The sequence below is a fragment of the Asterias rubens genome, chromosome 21, assembly GCF_902459465.1.
Source record: "Asterias rubens chromosome 21, eAstRub1.3, whole genome shotgun sequence".
Taxonomy (NCBI): Eukaryota; Metazoa; Echinodermata; class Asteroidea; order Forcipulatida; family Asteriidae; genus Asterias; species Asterias rubens.
Window position 1 is genome coordinate 7,047,619 of NC_047082.1, and position 23,126 is coordinate 7,070,744.

Below are 23,126 nucleotides of genomic sequence, written 5' to 3' on the forward strand. Positions count from 1 at the left end.
GCTCCAGCCCCGCCCCTTATTACGCCACTGGTTATCTGCAATGATCAGAGTTGTGTATTGAGAGTATTTCGATATAGGACCATTTTCCTTAGATCACGTGGTTGCTGTACGTCATTTTTATGCCAACCTTCTAAATGTGCCTCAGGACGATGTTGAGCTCATGCGGTTTTTTTCTTGACCGAAAAAGGTTTTTTAATCGTAAGTTGCCGCAACTCTCCCAACTGTAATTTTTTGGGGAAAATGCAATGCTCTGGCAATAGTCGTCTCCACACTTTAAGGACTACCGCGATGTTATCTCCTTCTGGCCGAAGGAGCTGCCTCGAATTGAACTTCAGGTCGTGTTAGCTTAACGGAGCTGATGAATGGAATGCCGTTGTCACTCATATGGGATTTTGTCCCCCATCATCATGTGTATCCCCTTCCATACTGTAAATTATAATGCCGACTGACTGAAGTCGATTAAAAAGTGGGCGCCATCCGGTGAAGTTTGTCTACACAACAATTTGTCGTTGGGGGCCAAAATCTCCGGGTGTGAAAAAATAATCCTATCACAACAGTCTTGCCTCCTACCTTCGGTAGGCCCTATCAGGTGAGGAACCAGTACAACAAACAGACTATAGTACGCAGACAAACAAAATCAATAATCAACTTTAAAACTAAACTTTTGAAAAAATGCACATGTACTTTTCATTTATTAAAAGCCTCAAATGACAGCTCTTCCTTATTCTCCAACAAAACATAGTAATGCACAATACCACGAATAGACTAAGCCCATGTCTTAATCCGCACCCGAGCCTCTAAATGTGTAACCTAAGATGTTCAGGCTTTACCACCAACTCCAAAAAGTACGCCCTTTGACATTCACAAGAGGGCTCACTTGGTAAAATGTCAATAATCCAGGAGGGGCTTCACTTGAGTTTGCAAACGATACCGAACATTACACTGGCTATCGCCCACAGCACTGAACATGTGTAGTGTGACGTCTTGTACGTCCCCGTGACGTCATAGCTCAAACCTAAACACAGATTGCACTGAACATGAAAGTCTTTTACATGAAAATACAAATTCTAAGTCAAGTGGATAGTTAAAGTGTGCATTACGACACGTCGAAACACCAGAGTTCCATTTAATGTTTAATTATTTTGCATTTTACGAAGGGTTATATTCGCTCACTAAAAATATTAAGACTTCTTACCTACAGCAACCTCTGTTAAGTTTATGGCAGACAGTTGAGTGTTAGTAATAATTGCGTATATAAAGCCATTGGACACTTTCGGTAAACAGTATTGTCCAAAGGCCCAAACTTCATGTATCACAACTTATATATAAAATAACAAACCTGTGAAAATTTAGGCTTAATCAGTCATCGGAGTCGGGAGAAAACAACGGGAAAACCCACCATTGTTTCCGCACGTTTCGCCGTGTTATGGCATGTGTTTAAAATAAATCCGTTATTCTCGATGTCGAGAATTATGTTTTCTCAAAGAGTAAAGCATTTCATGGAATAATATTTCAAGAGAAGTCTTTCCCCATTACCTTCTGTAAACCCTGTAAGTTATTTGTAAATCTGTGAACTTTTAATTTTGTTAACCCTAACCCTAACCCTAACCCTAACCCTAACCCTAACCCTAACCCTAACCCTAACCCTAACCCTAACCCTAACCCTAACCCTAACCCTAACCCTAACCCTAACCCTAACACGTTTATTTTTGACAGGATTGGTTTGAGAGAGGGCGCTATAATTATTCACACACTAATAACTCTTGATTTAAGTCACTCTTGAGGGCGCTCTCATAAAAACAAATGGCTGCACCACATTGATAATTCCAGTTGGAGTATTTTGTGCGCGAGCAGGTAAGAATTTCATCCTTATAACTCTTTTTAATTAAGATGTTGGCGAGTTCGCACAATTAATAGATTGTGTTAATCACAAGCTGTTATCGTGAGTTTCCAGTGTTGATAAGGTTTGATACATTTCAGCTTTAAATAAGTTGGTCCAATATGCTCACTCATGAAAACCGATGCAATGAGGCAGTTCAGGTATACACACATGACACATTTACAATTCCACACTTATTATGGCAACAAAAGTGTTACATTGGAGGGGAATGTTGGATAGTAGTACAAAATGAAGTATGTTGCCATGTGCTTTTGTCTGTGTACATTAAGAAGTACATGAGGATTGTGGTTAAAGGAAAAAGAAGGTAAATTACCAAGTATTAATTTAAGAAGAAACTGGAAGCATAAGATAAAAACTGATAAGTCTTCAAGATTTAGAGTACGTAACAAGGACAGACATTTTGGTTATCATTTGATAGAAGTTATATACTGAAATAAATGTATTGTCCAATGTTGACCAGATAACAATTCTAGGGATAGTTAACAGCCAAAATTAAGAAACTGTCTTCCCCGTGCTATTTTAGAAATTTAAGTTTTTTAAACAAATGGTTACGTACAAACAAGGACATAATTTTGTCAAAAAATGTCTGTCCATTGTTCGTACGTGACGTGTTTTTCACATTTTTATTGCCTTAATACCTACAGCAATATCTCAGTTTTAGTGCTTACAATCTTTAAAAGTCATGAAGTTGCTTACGCAGTATTTGTAATTGTTTTCAAATTCTTTCTTTTCAGGCCATACTATGTCTGTCTTTTGTTACAACACATTTAAAGGAACACGTTGCCTTGGATCGGTCGAGTTGGTCTTTAGACAGCGTTTGTAACCGTTTGCTATAAAATGCATATGGGTAGAAAGATGTTGTAAAAGTGGAATACAATGACCTACACAACGATGCCTCGAAATTGCGTGGTTTTCTTTTTACCTCGTCGACTAACACGGTCGACCACTTATCGGAGTCAAATTTTTGAATCCCATTTATGGCCGACCATGTTAGTTTGCGACGTAAAAGGAAAAACATACAATTTTGAGTTATACTTCTTGTGTGGATCATTGTATTCTACTTTTTAAACATCTTTCTAACCATATGCCTTTCATGACAAACGTTTCAAACGCTTATTATAGACCAACTCGTTCGATCCAAGGCAACGTGTTCCTTTAAGATGACCTTGTAATTCCTAGACTTTTTAGTTTTTTTTAACTAGGAACAATTATAAACACTAAAACAGATTTAAAATGTAAAGGAAAAGACTGAAACAAAATAGTTTGTTTTGTCTCGCTCTCACATGCCTATCTTACAAATCCATTATGTCCATTAGTATGGAATTGCCCATTTAAAAAAAACCCACAATATTACATGTCACCGGTAATGCGACGTACAACGTCCGCCTCTGAAACACCGGTCAAAATTAAGTGATTCAGCGAATAATAAAACAATTCAATTGTAAGTGCCAACAAAAGCAGTAAACATCAAGTCAAGGTAAGACTCGTAGTATACACATGTACGTGTGTTGGGTGCGTGCATGTTTCCATGATCAAACCAAAAATAAAAAACTAAGGCCAGCAGCCCACCTTGATGAGCTGTTATTGTTAATGGCTCTGCATCATAGTCACCATTTAAATTAATTGTTAGGGTCTAACTACATTGTAAACCACCACAGGTTCAGTATCTTTATCTCAAATTGGTAGAAGGGTCTGTATTAAAAAAGTTAACAACCATGACAACATAGTGACCATGGCCATGTGATAAATTCCGAGATGAAACAGAATCGTTTCATACAAAAGAAAAACGCACATAATAACCCTTAGCATAGACGAGCATTCCCAATTAATTACAGCCAAATATTTAGAGGTGAGCTGTACCCACTGATTCATAGAGTAAGGACAAATTATCTATCCTTACTTTATGGTTGATTCGACACAAAATGACCAAACTACATTATTACATTATTACATACGTGCCATCAAGATCCAAAATATTGTTTATTACTTGGCACTCATTTTGGCGTATACATGTATACAGGCAATGCACTATTCATTTCCCATTTGGCTGAAACTTTGATAACTGATAACCCCCAAACCAAAAGAGTCAACAAACTAATATTTTGGATTTATTCAGTTGGTATCAATTGGTATGACGATGTATCACCTTTTTTTTTTAGAAGAAGACCTGAGAACCCATGAATCACTCCCCCATATTTTGGTACTTTCTTACAGACAGAGACTATTAATCTATTGGATGTCTGGACATGGACACAGTCACGGGGGATGTTCAGGTGGTCATGACCACGACCCTCCAGACAGAGGAGCAGAGTTTTCACTGTACACAAAGATCGACACCGAGCGGGTTGAGTGTTTGAACGAGGTCATAGACGGTTCAGGAAAACTAGTCTTCAAAGCTTGGGATGAACGTCTAGATACTGACAAGGTAGTGAACTATTAAGAGCGTCTTAAGTTATTAAAAGGCACTTTTGGTTTTGTTTAAATCCAATCTTGCAAAAATTAGGCTCTGCATGTTCTTTTTGCTGTCATTGTCTGTTGTGCTGGTCAAGAAAATCCACAACACAAAACAATTTAGGCACAATCGCATAATGCAATATTGACAAACTCTCAGTATTTTTCAGAATATTTGCCTTACATTTACATGTGGTGTGTGAAAAAGTATTGTTATTATTATTCTGGTTGATCATAAAACCAAAACCAAGGTTGGCAGCTGCTGGATAAAATAACCTTGTGGACAATACAAGTAAAAACTCACTATGTGTACAACTTAAAGAAGCAAAACTTCGCCTAAAAGGCTTCAATACTTTAAAATTGCACAACCAACACACATGTCAAGTAGGATTGAAGGCACTGTACACGTTTGGTAATTGTCAAAGACCCGTGTTCTTACTTGGTGTATCCCATCATAAGCAATAAATAACAAGCCTGTAAAAATTTTGGCTCAATTGATCAAGTTGCAAGAAAATGATGAAAGAAAAACGGGCTTGTTGGACGAATTTGCTTTCAGATAGAAATAAAAGACTTCTACCTAGAAGTCCGTAATTATTTAAGTGAGAAGTTACCTCTTTCTCAAAAACTACCTTACTTCAGAGGGAGTTGTTTCCCACAATGTATTATACTATCAAAAGCTCTCCAATGCTCGTTACCAAGTCAGTTCTTAAGTTAATTTTTTTCTTTGAGTAATTAACAAACGTGTACCGTCCATAAGAGTAAACAAAGGTTAAAGATAAAAACAGACAAAGTAAAGAAAGCAGCCATAAACAGAGAGGACAATTGAATTACCAAACCGTTCATGTTCATTTAACCTTTCAGTATGTTGAGAGTGATGACGATGAAGAACTACTTTTTAATATCCCGTAAGTATCAATTCAATTTTCATTATGAATCCCCTCAAAGCAAAAGATTGCTCTTGTTGTTCACTCATGTAATTGTCACATGAAGTTGTGTGCTTTTAGATGCTTGATTTCAAAACCTCAAAATCTAAATCTGCCTCAAGGTTTCCAAATCAAATTTGTTGAAAATTACTTCTTTGTCAAAAACTACGTTACTTCATAGGGAGCCATTTCTAAAAATGTTTTGTACTATCAACAGCTCTCCATTACTCGTTACCAAGTGAGGTTTATGCCAATAATCATTTTGAGTAATTACCAATAGTGTCCACTGCCTTTAAAGCCAGAATTTGATATCAAGGTTCACAAAAATGCCCTCATTTAGAAAACAAAAAATACAAAACTCTGACTCCAAGTTTGCTCAGCTTAAATGCATAAAGTGATATTGAAAAGTAAACTAAAAGATACATTTTGTTGTCAAAATTAAAACTTTGTCCTTTCACTCCAGTAAAATTCAACATCATAAACAGCAATAGTGTTCCGCTGGCATATTGCCAGTAAAAATTCAGGACCAGTTAAAATTCAATCCAAGTGGTCCGGCTGGCTAGGTCAGTCACCCTCTTAATATGAAATGTGGACCAGTGAAATAACTGAGGGCCTCAGTAAATAATAAGTTAACTGTTCCTGTGACTAGTCACTAATAAAAAACTGCAGTACAAACCCTGATAAATAAGAACTTAATACTCAAACTGTTATGGTGAAATGTGCAGTACTGTACAATATACATTTTGTTGGTGTGGAGATTTAACAATCATAATGGTTTATATTTGTTTTTATTTAAGATTTACAGGTAATGTCAAGCTCAAGGGTGTGATTGTAATTGGGGGAAATGAAGAGAGTCATCCATCGGAAATGAAACTGTGAGTTGCTGGGTTCCCCTTTAATTTTGTCAGTGACTAGACTTGATTCAAGTCCTGTTCTCATGTGAGAGGTCACTAAGCATATCGCGCCAACCAGCAAACAAGCTGTTTATCTATGGCATTGGGGATGACAGCCGGCCGCCGGCCTAAGCGTTTTTCATTACAACTGAAAATAAAGGACTCTCATGGGATTGTGAAATGAGTCACAATCCAGTCATTTACTAGCCAGCAGGACAAGTTCGTTATCTTGTCATTTCAAGCATGGAATTTTCAAATTCTTAAAATCTATCTGGAACTTTAAAGGGGTACAAGGACAAGATCAGGGCAGAAAATGCCAAAGACTGAATTGTGGCCTTGTGTAATTCCAGGCCTTTATTTCATCCTCCTGCTTTTTCTCTGAACCAGCTAGGTGGATACAATTTTGATTGTTGTTTGGATTTCTAAATTGATGTATGGCCAGTGGACCACTCAAAGGGACAACACTGGAGTTGTGTTATGCAGGAATTCAAAGCAGTGAAAATCAATTTCCAGCTTCTAGTTTTCAATAAGCGCATCTATGTGACTATACCAGTATTTATTAGACCATTTTTCCAAAGTAAAAACACAAAACATACAAAATAATGTTAGTGCACACTTAAAAGGCAATGGGAGACTTTCCAAGGCTAGGTGGCAGCAGACATACCGGGTAAATTTCCATTGTTTACGTAGTTCTGAACATGCGCATAATTCTGAGAACAATGGATTTACCCGGTAAGTCTGCTGCCCTCTATCGTCCCAGAAAGTCTCCCATTGATGGGGTTCAAACCTAAGTTTACAATGTGACCTGGAAACCTAGAAAAAAAAACGGGTTTGGTCCCTGCGTAACGTGTAAGGCAGATATTGTCAAAATAAGTAGACTTGCATTACGGCTAGATACTGTAGCTCATTTGACAGATAAACCAGCATGAATTCGCAGGTTCAAGTCTTGCTAAAGAAATGTATTCTTTATGCAATTGGACCCCACATAAACATGTTTCAGTGAGCTTTCAGATTGAAATATCAATTGTTCTTCTACTTAAGAATTAACACAGTTCCTGTCTTTTATCAACCGCTGCGTCTGTTTTTCTTAAAGATACAAGAACCAACCCAATATGACATTTGACGATACAAGGAGTGAGCCAGACCAGGTGTTTGAGATGCATCAAGACACATCTGGAATAATAGAATACAACACTAAGTAAGTGAGAACCCTGATCACTCTGCGGTTGGTGACTTGTATTGTTTCACCCCTTTCCATGTATACTCTTTCTATTGGAAAGTGAGTGGCAAGGACACTATCTTTTGGAAAAATAAGTCTTGCAAAAAAGAATTAGTTTTGAAAGTCATTCTCTACTTGATTTAGTTATTCATTTGCAGGCCGAACATCTTGTGCCTAAAAATGACAACCGACAAAATGATTGGTGCAGGGGGCAGTGTGGTATCACACACCCTTGCCTTTCCTGATGATTAGATATGTGTGCTCTTTGCGCATCATGTAAGAAGTGAGGGAAAAAATATTCCAACATTGTACATGTAGCATCAATTGACCAGGGCAATCGACTCTGTATCAGTTTTGATGTAAGTGACATTTCATAGTTAACATCGTGGATTAGGTTTTTAGCTTAATAAAGATCAATAGAAACAAAGCCTGTATGTATGTAAAAACAAAACACAACATAAAGAAAAACACACGCAACAAAATTAGTCAGTAGTCCATGTATGCATGGACCCTAATCCCAAACCCAACCTTGCTCCCAGCAGTGTACAAACAGAGCCTGTATGCATGGCCCCTAATCCCAAACCCAACCTTGCTCCCAGCAGTGTACAAAAAGAGCCTAAATGCATGGACCCTAATCCCAACCCAACCTTGCTCCCAGCAGTGTACAAACAGAGCATGTATGCATGACCCCTAATCCCAACTCAACCTTGCTCCCAGCAGTGTACAAACAGAGCCTGTATGCAAAAAATTATACAAACTTGTACTAAAACCCTTAAGTGACATTCTGAGTAACTGAGTTTGTTTTCTTCAAATATTAATCAAATATATGGACAAATTTCCCCAACAGAATTGCACGTTTCTCCAATGTGAACCATTTGTCAATTCACTTCTCAAAAAACTTTGGCGCAGAAACTTCCACAGTTTACTACATCGGGTTGAGAGGGGAATTTACAGAGGTAAGATTTTATTTTGTTGCTTTCTGAGGCACCATTGGTTGTCTATGTCTGAACAATGCTGAATGGGCCTCGCAATTGAATTAAAACAAACAGCTCCACTTGGTGACATTGTCCATGTTTTGTTCCACAGGCGCAACGCCAGGGTGTCATGATTGTTCAATATGAAGCATATGCCAACCCAAAAGACCACAAGACATCAATGACGGACAATGTTCAGCATGAAATCAGTTAACACACCCAATGATTATCAGAGTTAAAAAGAGTCTTATAAAGGAGACTGAACTAAAGACAGATGATGACTTGGGACATCTCTTAGTGATTCTGCAATTCAACACCCTTATAAGGAGCTGTGTCATCGTAATCAAAGAAGGATGATGGCTTTACATGGAATGATAAACTCTCACCCAGTTACACTGTATGCATGCACTCTCCTCAGATTTGATACAGAGGGAGGTCGTGCACAAACAGTAACTGGGTGACAGTTTATAATTCACAACCCTGCACAACTCTGTCATTGCTTGATAGAGTACTTAACAAATCTGTTTGTTCAACATTTTTGGACCATACAACAAAACTTTGCAACCTCTACAAAGCTATAATTTGGAAAAGCAGAAACTGATAAATCTCTAATTAACCCAACCTCTCCAAACCAGATAATAACACCATTGGTGAGTTTAACCAAAATAGGAAAGCCTTGCATTTGTGTGGCAATTTTGACGAAATTAAATAAAATTGAGGTGTTAAACATTGCAGGTTTGTTTAAAATGGGTTGTAGATTTATTGACTCAGAAGGGGTAAGCCTTCTATTTTTGGTTTAAATTGGGTTAAAAATTAATAAAATCACATGGGGTAAGCCTAGCATTTTGTTTGAAATGAGTCAAAAATCATTGCAAGGTCTAACTAAGCCGTGCATTTTTGCTTGAAATGGGCCAAACAAATTTCGAATCATATGGGGTAAGCCTGGCTTGTTTGTTTAAATTGGGTAAAAAATTGCTAACATCATAAGGGGGAAGATTTTCATTTTGGTAAAAAGAATGCTCACAAATCATCTAGTATTGCCTTGCATTTTTGTTTGAAAGTAGAATGCACCAACAATTTATCAATTCACAAGCGGTTTAGCCTTTCAGTTTTGTTGGAAATGGTCACAATTCAGATAAAGTTGTAAGGTGTATATAATGTAAGCCTTGCATTTTTTTTTGAAATGGGCCAACAATTGATAAAGTCACAAGGGGTAAGCCAGGCATTTCTGTTGGAAATGGTCACAATTCAGATAAAATTGCAAGGTGTATATTGTAAGCCTTGCATTTTTTTTTTAAATGGGCCAGCAATTGATAAAGTCACAAGGGGTAAGCCAGGCACTTTTGTTGGAAATGGTCACAATTCAGATACAATTGCAAGGTGTATAGTGTAAGCCTTGCATTTGTGGTGAAGTCACAATTTTTGTTGGAAATAGTCACAATTCAGATAAAATTGTAAGGTGTATATTGTAAGCCTTGCATATTTTTTTTTAAATGGGCCAACAATTGATAAAGTCACAGGGGGTAAGCCAGGCATTTTGTTGGAAACAATTGGTCACAATTCAGATAAAATTGCAAGGTGTATATTGTAAGCCTTGCATTTTTGTTTGAAATGGGCCAACAATTAATAAAGTCACAAGGGATAAGCCTTGCATATTTGTCAGAAATCGATTATTGTCAGAAGTTGGCAAAAATTGATAAAATCACAAGATACACTGTAGCCTAGTTCATTTTAGAGCAAAATTATGCTATGATATAACCCCTTGGGATTTTATCAATTGTGACAAATTTCTGACAAAAATTGAAAGCCTTTACCTTATGATCTTCTCAATTATTGGCCCATTTTCAACACAAAATTCAAGGTTTACACCTTGCAATTTACTAAATTGTTTGCAAATTTCTGACAAAAATGCAAGGCTTACCATTGTTATTTTGTAAATTTTTAGATAAATTACAAAAATGCAAGGCTGACACTTTTTCCTTTTTGAGCCATTTATAAACGAAAAGTCAAGGCTTTGTGCATTTGTCAATTTTATCAGACATGCAAGGTTTACCCCTTTTCATTTCAATATTTTTTTGTGATTTTGTAATTTTGTGTAGCATTTTTGACAAAAGTGCAAGCCTTGATCATTTAGGAGCAAATTTTGATAAAACACAAAACTATTTTGTTTTTTGCATTTTAGAGCAAAAATTTATAAAAAACGCAAGGCATTTTAGAGCAAACTTTGTTAAAAACAAAAGGCCTAACAATTGTAAAAGACAAGAAAAGACAAACCATTTTGCTTAAAAATTGCACAAGGCTATAATTGCAGTTTTTTCAATATCTGCTTAAAAATGCCCAAGTCTTTAGTCTTGCAAATATATATAAATTTTTACCTAAACATGCACGAGCCTATAGTTTTGCATTGTTAACAATTTTTGTTTAAAAATGCACAAGTCTGTAGCCTTGCATATAGTCTTGCAAGGCTATAGTCTTGAAACTTTATCACAAGGCTACAGCATTTCATATTTATAAATTTTTGTTTAAAAAAGCATACGCCTATAGTCTTGCATTTTTATAGATATTTGCTTAAAAATGCACAAGACTTTAGCCTTGCATTTTTATCAATTTGTTTGCTTAAAAATGCACAATGGGTCTTGCGTTTTTATCAAAATTTGCATTGTCTTGCATTTTTGTCAATTTTTGCATTTTTATCAAATTTTGCTTAAAAGTTTCGCATTTTTATAAATTATTGCTTAAAAAAAAAGCATTAAAAAATGTATTTTTATGAATTTTTGTCATTTTCCGGCAAAAATTGATAAAAATCCAGGGCCTTGTGCATTTTCAAGCAAAAATTGATAAAAAATGAAAGGCATTGTGCATTTTTAAGCAAAAATTGATAAAAATGCAAGGCTACAGTCTTGCATTTTTATCAATTGTTTTTCTTAAAAACGCACAAGGCTAATCAATTATTGCTTAGAAATTCACAAGGCTATAGCCGTGCATTTTTGAAATTGTTTTGCTTAAAAATGCATTTTACAAATTTTTGCTTAAAAATGCACAAGGCTACAGCCTTCGCATTTTTATCAATTTTTGCTTAAAAATGCACAAGGCTATAGTCTTCATTTTTATCAATTTTTGCTTAAAAATGCACAAGGCTATAGCCTTGCATTTTTATCAATTTTTTTGCTAAAAATGCACAAGGCTATAGCCTTGCATTTTTATCAATTTTTGCTTAAAAATGCACAAGGCTATAGCCTTGCATTTTTATAGATATTTGCTTAAAAATGCACAAGACTTTAGCCTTGCATTTTTATCAATTGTTTTTCTTAAAAATGCACAAGGCTAATCAATTTTTGCTTAGAAATGCACAAGGCTATAGTATTGTATTTTTATCAATTTTTGCTTAAAAATGCACAAGGCTACAGCCTTCGCATTTTTATCAATTTTTGCTTAAAAATGCACATGGCTATAGCCTTGCATTTTTTTTCAATCTTTGGTTAAAAATGCACCAGGCTATAGTCTTCATTTTTATCAATTTTTGCTTAAAAATGCACAAGGCTTATAGCCTTGCATTTTCATCAATTTTTTTGCTAAAAATGCACAAGGCTATAGCCTTGCATTTTTATCAATTTTTGCTTAAAAATGCACAAGGCTATAGTCTTGCATTTTTATCAACTTTTGCTTAAAAATGCACAAGGCTATAGCCTTGCATTTTTATAGATATTTGCTTAAAAATGCACGATACCTTTAGCCTTGCATTTTTATCAATTATTTTTCTTAAAAACGCACAAGGCTAATCAATTATTGCTTAGAAATTCACAAGGCTATAGCCGTGCATTTTTGAAATTGTTTTGCTTAAAAATGCACAAGGCTAATCAATTTTTGCTTAGAAATTCACAAGGCTATAGTATTGTATTTTTATCAATTTTTGCTCAAAAATGCACAAGGCTACAGCCTTCGCATTTTTATCAATTTTTGCTTAAAAATGCACAAGGCTCAATTTTTGCTTAAAAATGCACAAGGCTATAGCCTTGCATTTTTTTTCAATCTTTGCTTAAAAATGCACAAGCTATAGTCTTGTATTTTTATCAATTTTTGCTTGAAAATGCACACGGCTACAGCCTTGCATTTTTATCAATTTTTGCTTAAAAATGCACATGGCTATAGCCTTGCATTTTTTTTCAATCTTTGCTTAAAAATGCACAAGCTATAGTCTTGCATTTTTATAAATTTTTGCTTAAAAATGCACAAGGCTACAGCCTTGCATTTTTATAAATTTTTGCTTAAAATAGCACCAGGCTATAGTCTTGCATTTTTATCAATTTTTGCTTAAAATAGCACAAGGCTATAGTCTTGCATTTTCATCAACTTTGGCTTAAACATGCACCAGGCTATAGTCTTCATTTTTATCAATTTTTGCTTAAAAATGCACAAGGCTTATAGCCTTGCATTTTTTATCAATTTTTGCTTGAAAATGCACAATGCTTGAAAATGCACAATGCTATAGCCTTGCATTTTTTTCAATTGTTGCTTAAAAATGCACAGGGCTATAGCCTTGCATTTTTATCAATCTTTGCTTAAAAATGCACAAGCTATAGTCTTGCATTTTTATAAACTTTTGCTTAAAAATGCCCAAGGCTACAGCCTTGCATTTTTATAAATTTTTGCTTAAAAATGCACAAGGCTTATATATAGTCTTGCATTTTTTATCAATTTTTGCTTGAAAATGCACAATGCTTGAAAATGCACAATGCTTGAAAATGCACAATGCTAAAGCCTTGCATTTTGATCAATTTGTTGCTTAAAAATGCACAAGGCTATAGTCTTGCATTTTTATAAACTTTTGCTTAAAAATGCCCAAGGCTACAGCCTTGCATTTTTATCAATTTTTTGCTAAAAATGCACCAGGCTATAGCATTGCATTTTTACGAATGTTTGCTTAAAAATGCACAAGGCTATAGTCTTCATTTTTATCAATTTTTTCATAAAAATGCACAAGGCTATATATTATAGCCTTGCATTTTTATAAATTTTTTGCTAAAACTGCACAAGGCTATAGCCTTGCATTTTTATCAATTTTTGCTTTAAAATGGTCTTGCAATTTTATAAATTTTTGCTTAAAAATGTATAAGGCTATAGTCTTGGTTAAACATTTCTTGCATTTGTATAAATTGTTGTCTAAAAAGTGCGCAGAAATTGCTAGTCATGTACATTGTATCCATTTTTGCTTAAAAAACTACAAAAAATGCTAGCCATGTGCATTATCAATTTTTGGTAACCACAAGCCTTTTGCATTTTTAGGCAAAAATTTATAAGCCTCGCATTTTGGGGCGAAAAAATTCCAAAACAATTGATAATAAATTGCATCGTAATTGTCCATGTGTTGCAAACAAGAAGAAAATAACTCAAGAATTTTATGTAAATTTAATCTTTAGTTTATTTGTTTCGTTCAAATATTTGGCAATTCAACGAAGAGCAATTCCACGGCAACAGTTTGGGGTAAATTGGCTTATTTTAGGATACAAACAAAAACAAAGTCTTGATAATTAAAAAAGGGACCAGATGTGAACAGTTTTTGGCCATGTTCCTATTTAGGATTGGAGAGAGTGCAAGAAGTCGAGGGTGGGGTAAGCATTGGAGTCAGCATAATTAAGAGAGTTCGCCAAGTCTTCAGCTCGTTCACATCTTAACTGTTAGAGCTCTGGTTTTCTTTTTAAGTTAAGATTACTTTTTAGATAATTTCTGCAGTTCCAGTTTTACATGGTTTTCATATCAGTTGTGGTGTGGTACATTGAATCTATTCTTCTATTTATTTGACTTCCTGATTGGAAACTGCGACTGTTTTAATGTCTTTTTATCCAGAAGGCTGAGGGCGTTTCAATAGGTTAACGAAAAGATATGCGGAAATATATGGTTTGATTTACTAAATAGACCCCCTCCCCCCAAATTGTGTCTTTACCTCCCCCCCCCAAGAAAACAAATGCCTGGCTATGCCACAAGGTGATACACACAATATTACCTAAAATAACCACACAGGTCTCATGACCTGAAATACTTGATAAGTTGTTCATCAGTTGGCTTTAGAATAGTCTTGTCTGTCAGATTAACAATCCAACCAGGTTGAAGGCCAAAAAACACTTGTCTAGGATCCTTCATCATCTTCAACATTTCTCTCTTCGGATCTGTTGTTAAATCAGGCAGAATGTAGCCGAACTTCTCAGCTAAAGCTGCTTTTGCTAGTCGAATCTTATCTGGGTCAGCCAAGTATCCACGATTGCTGGAATCGGTATAGAATGGAACAGCATCCTTTGGGGGTAGGGCCCGTTTGGGAATGGGCTTCCCTCTGTTGAAGAACGCAAGGGGATGGGCCAGAGCATCCAGGCTTTGAAGGTCATAAAATCCCAGATGGATGACTCCACCTCTGCGCTCGATGGCTGCCAGCGTAAGCTCTGTTGCCCACTGAACCTCAATGTTCACCTGTGCCTTGAAGGTGTCTGCCCCCTAAGGTAAGCAAATGAAAAATAAACAAGGTTTAAAATCGGTAGACGCTTTAAGTAGCATTTAGCAAACCTTATAAACAAATGTGGAAATTTGTATCTTAGGGTTTGCCTCTTGGGGTTTGCCTCTTGAGGTTTGCCTGTAGGGGTTTGCCTGTTGGGGTTTGCCTATTGGGGTTTGCCTCTATGGGTTTGCCTCTTGGGGTTTGCCTGTAGGGGTTTGCCTCTTGGGGTTAGCCTGTAGGGGTTCGCGTCTTGGAGTTTGGCTCTTGGCTCTAGGGGTTTGCCTTGCGGGAATTGCCTTGAGGGGTTTGCCTCATAGGGTTTGGCTCTTGGGGGTTTGCCTGTAGGGGTTCGAGTTTTGGGGTTTGCCTGTTGGGGTTTGGCTCTTGGGGTTTGCCTTGCGGGGTTTGCCTCATGGGGTTTGCCTGTTGGGGTTTGGCTCTTGGGGTTTGCCTTCAAGGGTTTGCCTTGCGGGGTTTCCCTCTTGGGGTTTGCCTGTAGGGGTTTGGCTCTGTACTCGAACCAACAGAATGTCTGTTGTTGTTTGTGACTGCTATGGGAATTTGTGCACTGTACAAATTGATTGTGGCCGCTATTGGCATTTTGGTACAAATTGCTTGTGGCCGCTAGGGGTATTAATTTACTTAGGACCACCATGTGCAATGGGTCCCTTGGGTCTGCACACAGGGCTTTTATGTACCAGGGCTGTTGAGGTCTTTTAACATACCTCCTCAGTCAGATGAATGCCATATTGTTTCTTGTAAATATCAACATTAAGCTCTCCTGCATTCACAAATGTTGTTACATCTACTGGCTCGTCTGGGTTGATTCTTCCCACATCAATCAAATACTGAAGCTTAGAAAGGGACACTGGCAAGTATTCTCTCTTCAAACTGAAAACAAAATAACAAGTTGTTAGCATTTTTCATGCCTACATGAATGTGTTTCTGCACATTACTAGGTACACCAACAAAATACCAAACCACAACGAAAAGAGAAAACACTTGATCAACAGAAAAAGTTAAAACTAGAGCAAGACTAAAAAGGGAGATGAAATTCCCACAGACCTGCAATTTCACGATGGCCAGTGGTGGCCATTAAAATGGCTGTGATGGCCAGGACAATGGGCTTGATGGCCAGGACTAAATGGGCGTGATGAACAGGACAAATGGCTGTGATACAGGCCAGGACAAATGGGCGTGATGGCTGAGACAAATGGCTGTGATGGTCAGTACAAATTGGCGTGATTGCCAGGACAAATGGGCGTGATGGCTGTGACAAATGGGCGTGATGGTTGGGACAAATGGCTGTGATGGTCAGTACAAATTGGCGTGATTGCCAGGACAAATGGGCGTGATGGCCAGTACAAATGGCTGTGATGGCCAGGGCAAATGGGCGTGATGGCTGGGACAAATGGGCGCGATGGCCAATACAAATGGGCGTGATATGGCTGGGACAAATGGGCGTGATGGTTAGGACAAATGGCTGTGATGGCCAGTACAAATGGCTGTGATGGCCAGTACAAATGGCTGTGATGGCCAGGACAAATGGGCGTGATGGCCAGTACAAATGGCTGTGATGGCTAGGAATGGGCGTGATGGCTGAGACAAATGGGCGTGATGGTTGGGACAAATGGCTGTGATGGTCAGTACAAAGTGGCGTGATTGCCAGGACAAATGGGCGTGATATGGCTGGGACAAATGGGCGTGATGGTTGGGACAAATGGGCGTGATGGCCAGTACAAATGGCTGTGATGGCTAGGACAAATGGGCGTGATGGCTGAGATAAATGGGCGTGATGGTTGGGACAAATGGCTGTGATGGTCAGTACAAATTGCCGTGATTGCCAGGACAAATGGGCGTGATGGCCAGGACAAATGGGCATGATGGCCAGGACAAATGGGCGTGATGGCCAGGACAAATGGGCGTGATGGTTGGGACAAATGGCTGCGATGGCCAGGACAAATGGCTGCGATGGCCAGGACAAATGGGCAGGATGGCCAGGACAAATGGGCGTGATGGCCAGGACAAATGGGCAGGATGGCCAGGATAAATGGGCGTAATGGCCAGGACAAATGTGACTGACGCCCAGGACAAATGGGCGTGATGGCCAAGACAATGACTGTGATGCCCCTTGCAAAAACACCAATACTACGGCCACTTTTGCTGTGCACTTTTCCCCCATGCCTGTAGTGCTATTGTATGTGTGCAGAACTTTTCACAACCAATTATTTCAAATTGTGAAACTTAAGTAATAGATTTTGAATCCAGTTCACCGTTAAATTTTCTTTTTGACGACTTTTTAGACAAAATACAAATCTGACAAGGTCCCTAGGCCTGTCTTTTTCATACATTAAGAGCTAAAAATACCCCATGAATGGGTCTATACAATGTATTTCTTCAACATGCATGATGACATAAGAAAAAAAAATCATTGATTATTTTTTGCTGGGCGATTGGTAACATTTAGTATTCGTGACAGCCATGTAAAACCAATTTTTACCTCAAGTTTTGGTATGGAAAACAGGTACTAGTGAGGGCAGAGATTGTTGTATACTAGCTGGATGCGTTGCAATGTACATTATTTTTTGCTACAGAAGCTGTATTTATTTCTTTAGGAAGATGAGTTGTTTTTTTAAAGGCACTGAAAACAGTTGGTAATTGTCGAAAACCAGTATTCTCACTTGGTGTATAGCATTATTATGTTTTATGCATAAAAGAACAAGCCTGTGAAAATTTTCACTCAATTGGTCATTGAAGCTGCAAGAAATTGATGAAAGAAAAAAACACCCTTATCATACAACTGTGTGCTTTCAGGGCCAGAAGTCTTTTATTATTTTAGTGAGAAATTAACTCTTTCTCAAAAACTACGTTACGTCAGGAGGAGTTGTTTCTCACAATGTTTTGTACTATCAACAGCTCTCCGTTGCTGCTACAAAAGAAGGTTTTATGCTTATAAATATTTTGAGTAATTACCAAACGTGTACAGTGCCTTAAAGGAGTTTATTAAAAAAATGGCAAAGTAACAAGGGTAGCATTGAGATTAGTAGCTTCTTGGTACATGATTTGAATTATGGAGCTCTGATAAGTGTCCACCCCAGAATTTGACCCATTAAACCTAAGAATACGTACGTTATCTGTATTGCAGGATATGCAGCAAGGGGGAAATTTGTACATGTTGGAAAACACACGTACTGTACATTCATGTTTTCAGACTAAGGATCGAGTTTGGGGATATGACACAAGTGGAAGGGGTGTGGGTGGGGGGAACTGTAACCTCAATAAATCAGTACTCACTGATGACTTTTGTAGTAGGGGTACTTAGGTATTCTTAAGTAAAATGGCATCTGACCCCCTTCAAATCCAATACGAGGCAGTGTTCCCCTCATGACTTGTCCTCTTTTGCCACGCCCACTTGAGTTTCCTCCATGCTGACCACGCCCTCGTAGTTTATGCTGGACAACAAACCAACAAAAGAGTAAACATCTTAGATATAAATAGCATTACAGGTACATGTAGGATGGTTAGATTAGCCAAACAAATTTTGTTAATACCAACAGGACAATTATAATAGAACTTGCCCAGTCATGAATGCAAAAATTTGCTCATGAATGCAAAAAATTACTCATAATTTACTAAGCCTAAATGAAAAAAACCAACGTATTTGGACAGCAGAAACTTTTGCTGACGCGGTTAAGGAATGATAGGAATATAAAACCCTGTGATATCTATTATCAATATTTTTATTTTGTGACAACGAATAACAGGTTAGCAGGCTACACAGCTGAAGCTTCGCCCTCCCAGGTTTAAATTTCAACTTGGTAAATCTGCCATTATTCATTTCGCTCCGGGTTCTGGTAATTTTGTTTGTCCTAATATATTTCCTCCATGGTGTTTTAAGTGAGGGTTATGAATGAATTCATAAGACATTGAGGATCAAATTCGTGTTCTAAAAGAATTTGTGTCATGATTTTTGAAAATGATAAAAATCAAGCAAATCTGGTAGTCTCTAGACATGGGTCGAAAATGCGTTGGACTATTTCACCCCATTGTGTGCACAGAGTCTCATAACCCTTCTGCCGTCTGGAGGAGGGTTAAATTACGCCCATTGTTAATGGCCCTCTTTTAACATCGGTCTCATCACAGTCGCCATTACAGCCCACCTTCGATACATGTCTAAAACGCAAGAGTTTTTAAAGGTCACAAAATGCGTGGTACTTTGATTGCAAATTTCTCCCATTTAGAAAAATGTTACACTACTCCAAAGTACTGAGAAGTAAGGGCGCCCAGCAGATCTTGCAAGTCATGAATATCTATATAAGGTAATGTCACGTGACGCTGTATGGCTGCGCTGATTTATCAATCTGCGTGCATGTTCACAGTAAATATGAATATATGTATGAGATGAAATTGTGCGATGATGTAGCCGGACACTACGTTTTTCAAATCAGCGTTGATAGGTGAAAGTTTTACGACCGTTAGCCAGCAATAACTGAAGTTTCTGTTGTACTACACTACCAAAACTTTCCCCACATACTCAATATACATCCATAATGCTTGTATATCCATTTTGTTGAGTGAAATTAAAACACATCCTCAAAAAATACAATTTTCTGTTCGGTACTCACTGTTGTTTTTCTGCCGCATCGCACGTCTTTTACCTTCTCATTATGCAGCCTACTACATGTACATGTAGAGCGACGAACTGCCGAGCCGCGGCTGAGTCGGACTAAACTATTCTGTGATAGGGGTGTTACAAACCCATGCGGCAGTGCATGGGCGCTTTATGCGTGAACAGCGGGTATTATTGTGAACAAACAGCGCACGCACTACCACATGGGTTTGTACACCCCTTTCGCAGAATGGTTTAGTCCAACTTGGTCGTGGCTTGGCAGTTCGGCGAGTAGGCTGGTGTACAGCGCTTGGTGGTCGAGTGACCAAAAGATAAAGCGTTGAGCATATTGAGAAGTCAAAAAACATGCGATGCAGCAGAAAAACAACAGTGATACCAAGCAGCAAAATGTATTTTTTGACGATGTTTTTTAATTTCACTCAACAAAAAGGAAATACAAGCATTATGGATGTATATTGAGTATGTGGGTAAAGTTTTGGTAGTGTAGTACAAAATAAACTTTAGTTATTGCTGGCTAACGGTCGTAAAACTTTCACCTATCAACGCTGATTTGAAAAACGTATAGCGTTAAAGAGGCCCAAAATACTAGACCCCTCCTATAAGGCTCACAGGGGAGCCTTATTTAGTTTCTAGAAGTAGATATTCATGTCATGACCTGCAAGATCTGCCAAGCTCCCCGACTTCTTACGATCAACAGACGGAAAATATTTACAGATGGCGGCACCAATGAAAGAGTTACATTCAATGTAATTTTTGTACATGTTTTTTTTTTCAAGTTTCAAAATCAAAATTAAATCATCAAATTCAAACACACTAACTTGTACAGGACACAGCTGGACAAAGTCATCATTTGGTAAGCCCTGGGATCCAAGCCCTGTCATGTGTCATATTAATTTCACAAATGTACGGAATAAAATAAGGTACTCTAAATGGGAGAAATTTGCCGTCAAAGTACCACGCATTTTGTCTACTTATTATTTTCACGAAATTGATGCAACAGTAAACAACAAGGCTCGTTTAATTTTTAATCCGCCGTGCAGTGTGTAATAACGTCTAACGACACAGCAATTAACAATCTGTTTAAAACATTGTTACATACTAACTTGTCATATATCTACCTTAGTTCGAGCTCCAGGGTTGTCTTTGATGTTATTAAGTGCAACCCTTGGCAGATTTCTTATCATTTCCAACGCACGCTGTACACCCGAGCTTCCCATGGTCGCCGCCATCTTACATTTAATTACCCTACATGCATTGCATCAAAAAGTAAACTGGCACCATTAGCGCGAGCCTTCCCACCCGGCCGGCCGCGGGATCCCGCGGCCGGGTGACGATCCGAACATGTTCATTTGTTGTCTTCTGTAAATCCAGCCAAAGAAGGACTGTTTCTAAGTCGATTAAAAAAATGGAAATCCATAGAAAAAAACATCAGGACAATTTTTGAGAATGGCAACTTCGGACAGATCAAAAATCGGGGGCTCACGTGGGCGTGCGAGTATTACAGAACTGCAGCTGCGCAAGTGTGTTAAAAAAACACGATAAAGGCCCGAAAACACCTAAGACTAGGCCTACGCTAAGACTTCCAAACACATGTAGTTATACTAAATCAATGTTTTAACGCTTATTATCTTTCTCGCTCACAATCAGTTCCATCGATTTGTATTTATTTTAATTGATGCATTGGTGTGAAAACAGAATGAACAATTATTTCGTTTCGCTGTTGAATGAGGGCGCTACACCACTCTTATTGTTAATAAGGACACACTCGAAATAGAAGAACAGCAGCTCACTAGATGAACCACACCCTGACGAATTTTTATGATCAAAGTTATTCTATCCAATGTTTCAAAATTTCACTCGTACACACCCCCTCGGTTTGTAATGCACTTTGCGAAGTCATTTATCAAAACTCGACAATAATGGACGTTTCTAAATCAGGTAAACAACTTTATGTCGGGGGCTAACACATTATTATTATAACAAAAGTAGAAATAAATCTCCCCAGGTTTGTCAAAACATAAGAATGTGATTTTTCAGTAAGTCTTGTGCCTTTTATTCAAAGTTAGGCATACGGCATTGAAAAAACTAATGCATTCAAGTGTAGATTGCTAGAATTCATCAAAATATTTCGTTGTGAATCTGAATTTAATTTCGATTCCTAAATAAAAACAGATCGATTTGTGATCTGAGACGACACGATGTATGAAATCGTACTGTAATAACGGTTGTGCTTTGTTTGGTGTGTGCCTGCAAAGTGTTGGATATTTTTACCGGATGGGCATACTAGTGTAGGCCTATAGACCGATGACGTCAACATTTAGGTCCAATTCTGTCTGGTTTTTATAAAAACAAATTCTTCTTTTTTTCCCTTTCTTTTTTACCTTTAAATTGTAAACAAAAGGTCCCCAATGAATCCTAAAAGACAATCTTTATAAGGAACTACGGAGTGTATAAAAAATAGTTCAATCACAGTTATTAGTTACGGGCCTACCCCAATGCATTTAATTTTAGAAATACAACATTGATGAGTATCAAATTTAAATTTTGACGTCATCAAAGAAATCAGCAAATTAATAGGTTTCATGTTGTTGTTGTTGTTGTTTTATTTTATTTTGTCGAGTGATAAAAGATATATACATGATTTTGTTCGATGATTTTTTTTCTTTCTTTGTGGGCTTCATCGGTTAGTACATGAACCCGAGATTAATTTTATTCAATGTTAAGTTAGTGATGACGGGGTTGCCATAGATGGTTCCGTCCGCTAGATCATTCACCTTCCACCATACCAGCGATAAACAGATTGCGATAATTAGATGATTACTACGATATTCAATTTGGTGCCCTTTTACTGGACGAGTCGTACGTGGGGGCCTGGGAACGGGTAATTTCCAATCTACACGTCAACTGCTGATGCCTCTAATACTCTGGTGTTTTCCTTCATCCTTTGCACTCCTGCTTTGAATACATGATTATCTTTCCCGCTCCGTTCCATCTTTTCTCAGCGTCTCAGTTCCTTCTTTCTTATTATGAGCCATGCAAGTTCCTTCCCCCGCTCGCTCACCATAAACTCTTCCATCCCGCTCGCTCCAAGTGCAAATTTTTCCTTAGGGCACAAATCTGGCCGGGGCGTACAGTGCTGATGCTGTACATATGCACACGATCTTAATCTTTCCCAAGTTTAATCTTCAATAAACTGAAGTGATGCAGAAGAAAGGATGTGTTTGTATGTGAGAGGAGGATGCGACCGAAGCAGGCAGGAGTTGGGGAGGCATGGCCCTGCATCTTGTGTGCTTTGGTCTCATCGTTGAGGCGTGTCTGTCATTCTAATTGGATGTTCTCAGGCATTATTGATCAATACTTTCTTAATCCTTTTAATATTTTGTTTTAGGAGAGAGCTGAGAGTGTTGCCTCGTGCTCTCAATCTACCATCTCTGACCTAATAATTCCCGCGTTAATCACTCACCGTGTGTACAACTCATAATTTTATAAAATATCTGCACTTATATAAACAACAAACAGCTAAGTCACTCATTTTACCTCATTAAGTTTGTTGTGAAGTATTACATTTTCTATTAAAAAAACACCTAAATAAAACCATGCATTTTTGTTAAATTTGTTGTTCTTTTGGTGATGCACTAAGTGAAAACACCGC

The 23,126-nt window shown here is 37.7% G+C and overlaps 2 protein-coding genes across 3 annotated transcripts; one reads left to right on the top strand and one right to left on the bottom strand.

The window, feature by feature from the left end:
* The first annotated feature begins 1,792 nt into the window (after positions 1–1,792).
* Positions 1,793–10,428, top strand: LOC117304639 (PITH domain-containing protein 1-like). Of its 2 annotated transcripts, XR_004520608.1 has the most exons (8): positions 1,793–1,854; positions 4,115–4,325; positions 5,213–5,256; positions 6,072–6,149; positions 7,261–7,365; positions 8,234–8,342; positions 8,473–9,625; positions 9,741–10,428. XR_004520608.1 is itself a non-coding variant. In XM_033789191.1 (7 exons), the coding sequence occupies exons 2-7, from the start codon at positions 4,137–4,139 to the stop codon at positions 8,572–8,574; spliced, it is 627 nt and encodes a 208-aa protein (XP_033645082.1). In that variant the 5' UTR covers positions 1,793–1,854; positions 4,115–4,136; the 3' UTR covers positions 8,575–10,428. The 2 variants fall into 2 exon arrangements, 1 of the variants encoding a protein (XP_033645082.1); XM_033789191.1 differs by having other exon boundaries at positions 8,473–10,428.
* A 2,986-nt stretch (positions 10,429–13,414) lies between these two features.
* LOC117304510 (39S ribosomal protein L15, mitochondrial-like) lies at positions 13,415–20,703 on the bottom strand. The gene is made up of 4 exons (XM_033789017.1): positions 20,593–20,703; positions 18,139–18,296; positions 15,570–15,735; positions 13,415–14,843 (listed from the first exon to the last, which is right to left on the bottom strand). Exons 1-4 carry the CDS (start codon positions 20,701–20,703, stop codon positions 14,382–14,384), a joined length of 897 nt encoding a protein of 298 aa, XP_033644908.1. The 3' UTR covers positions 13,415–14,381.
* Between the last annotated feature and the right edge of the window lie 2,423 nt (positions 20,704–23,126).

Bases quoted from the DNA above. Each gene is read 5' to 3' on its own strand.
- LOC117304639 (XM_033789191.1), top strand. From the start codon at position 4,137: ATGTCTGGACATGGACACAGTCACGGGGGATGTTCAGGTGGTCATGAC. The intron at 4,326-5,212 runs GTAGTGAACTAT...TTAACCTTTCAG, and splicing joins AACGTCTAGATACTGACAAG to TATGTTGAGAGTGATGACGA. The intron at 6,150-7,260 runs GTGAGTTGCTGG...TTTTTCTTAAAG, and splicing joins CATCCATCGGAAATGAAACT to ATACAAGAACCAACCCAATA.
- LOC117304510 (XM_033789017.1), bottom strand. From the start codon at position 20,703: ATGGCGGCGACCATGGGAAGCTCGGGTGTACAGCGTGCGTTGGAAATG. The intron at 15,736-18,138 runs GTGAGTACTGAT...TTTTGTTTTCAG, and splicing joins CCCTACTACAAAAGTCATCA to TTTGAAGAGAGAATACTTGC. The intron at 14,844-15,569 runs GTATGTTAAAAG...TGCTTACCTTAG, and splicing joins GCATTCATCTGACTGAGGAG to GGGGCAGACACCTTCAAGGC.